General features: G+C 62.1%; 1 protein-coding gene across 1 annotated transcript in view; it reads left to right on the top strand.

Annotated features, from left to right (window-relative positions):
- Positions 1-141: 141 nt before the first annotated feature.
- Positions 142-610, top strand: part of EMH_0053130 (uncharacterized protein) — a gene marked incomplete at both ends in the record, with an annotated part of 4194 nt that continues 3725 nt past the window's right edge. The window contains 2 exons of the mRNA XM_013500342.1: positions 142-194; positions 555-610. Coding sequence (XP_013355796.1) covers positions 142-194; positions 555-610 — 109 coding nt within the window. The remainder of the gene's footprint in view (positions 195-554) is intronic.

The raw sequence follows: 610 nt of genomic DNA, 5'->3' as shown, positions 1-610 counted from the left end.
GCAGCAGCAGGAGACTGCAGCAAGACAAGGAACGGAGACACTTGGATCAGAAGAGAGAGACAAAAGAGACAGTGAGGAGACAGAAGGGTACAGCGCAACGCAGCAGGAGGAGGGGGGCCCCCACCGCAGCCCCTCAACAGAATGGGGGCCCAAGGGATTCAGGCTGCTGCCTGCAGCGCGGCGCGAACAGCGAGGTGCAGCAGCAGCCACTGCAGCGGGAGACAGTGCTGCTGCTGCAGCAGCAGCAGCAGCAGCAGCAGCAGCAGCAGAAGGGTCAGCTGCGAAGGAGGAAAAAGAGAAGCAAGAGGGAGACGGGGGGGGCCCCCCAGAGGCGTGGGCCCCCCCCCCTTGTGTTGATTGGCTCTCAAGCCCAGTAGCAGACAGACTGAGGCGTGTGCTGTCTCTCTTGCTGCCTGCAACCCCACCCCCACGGGGTGTACATACACCTGAATGGCTGTATGAAGCCATGACGCGGTACCCTGGAGAAAAGCCAGCCGCAACACGGAGAGCCGCTCAGTTCCTTGCTGCTGCTGCTGCTGCTGCTGCTGCTGCAGAAGCAGAAACAGATACAAGGCAAAGAGAGGCCCCACGCCAAAGCCCAGGCCGGCGA

Source organism: Eimeria mitis, genomic scaffold (assembly GCF_000499745.2).
Source record: "Eimeria mitis Houghton genomic scaffold, Emh_scaff53, whole genome shotgun sequence".
NCBI classification, from domain to species: Eukaryota; Apicomplexa; class Conoidasida; order Eucoccidiorida; family Eimeriidae; genus Eimeria; species Eimeria mitis.
This window is presented reverse-complemented; position numbering and strand designations above follow the sequence as displayed.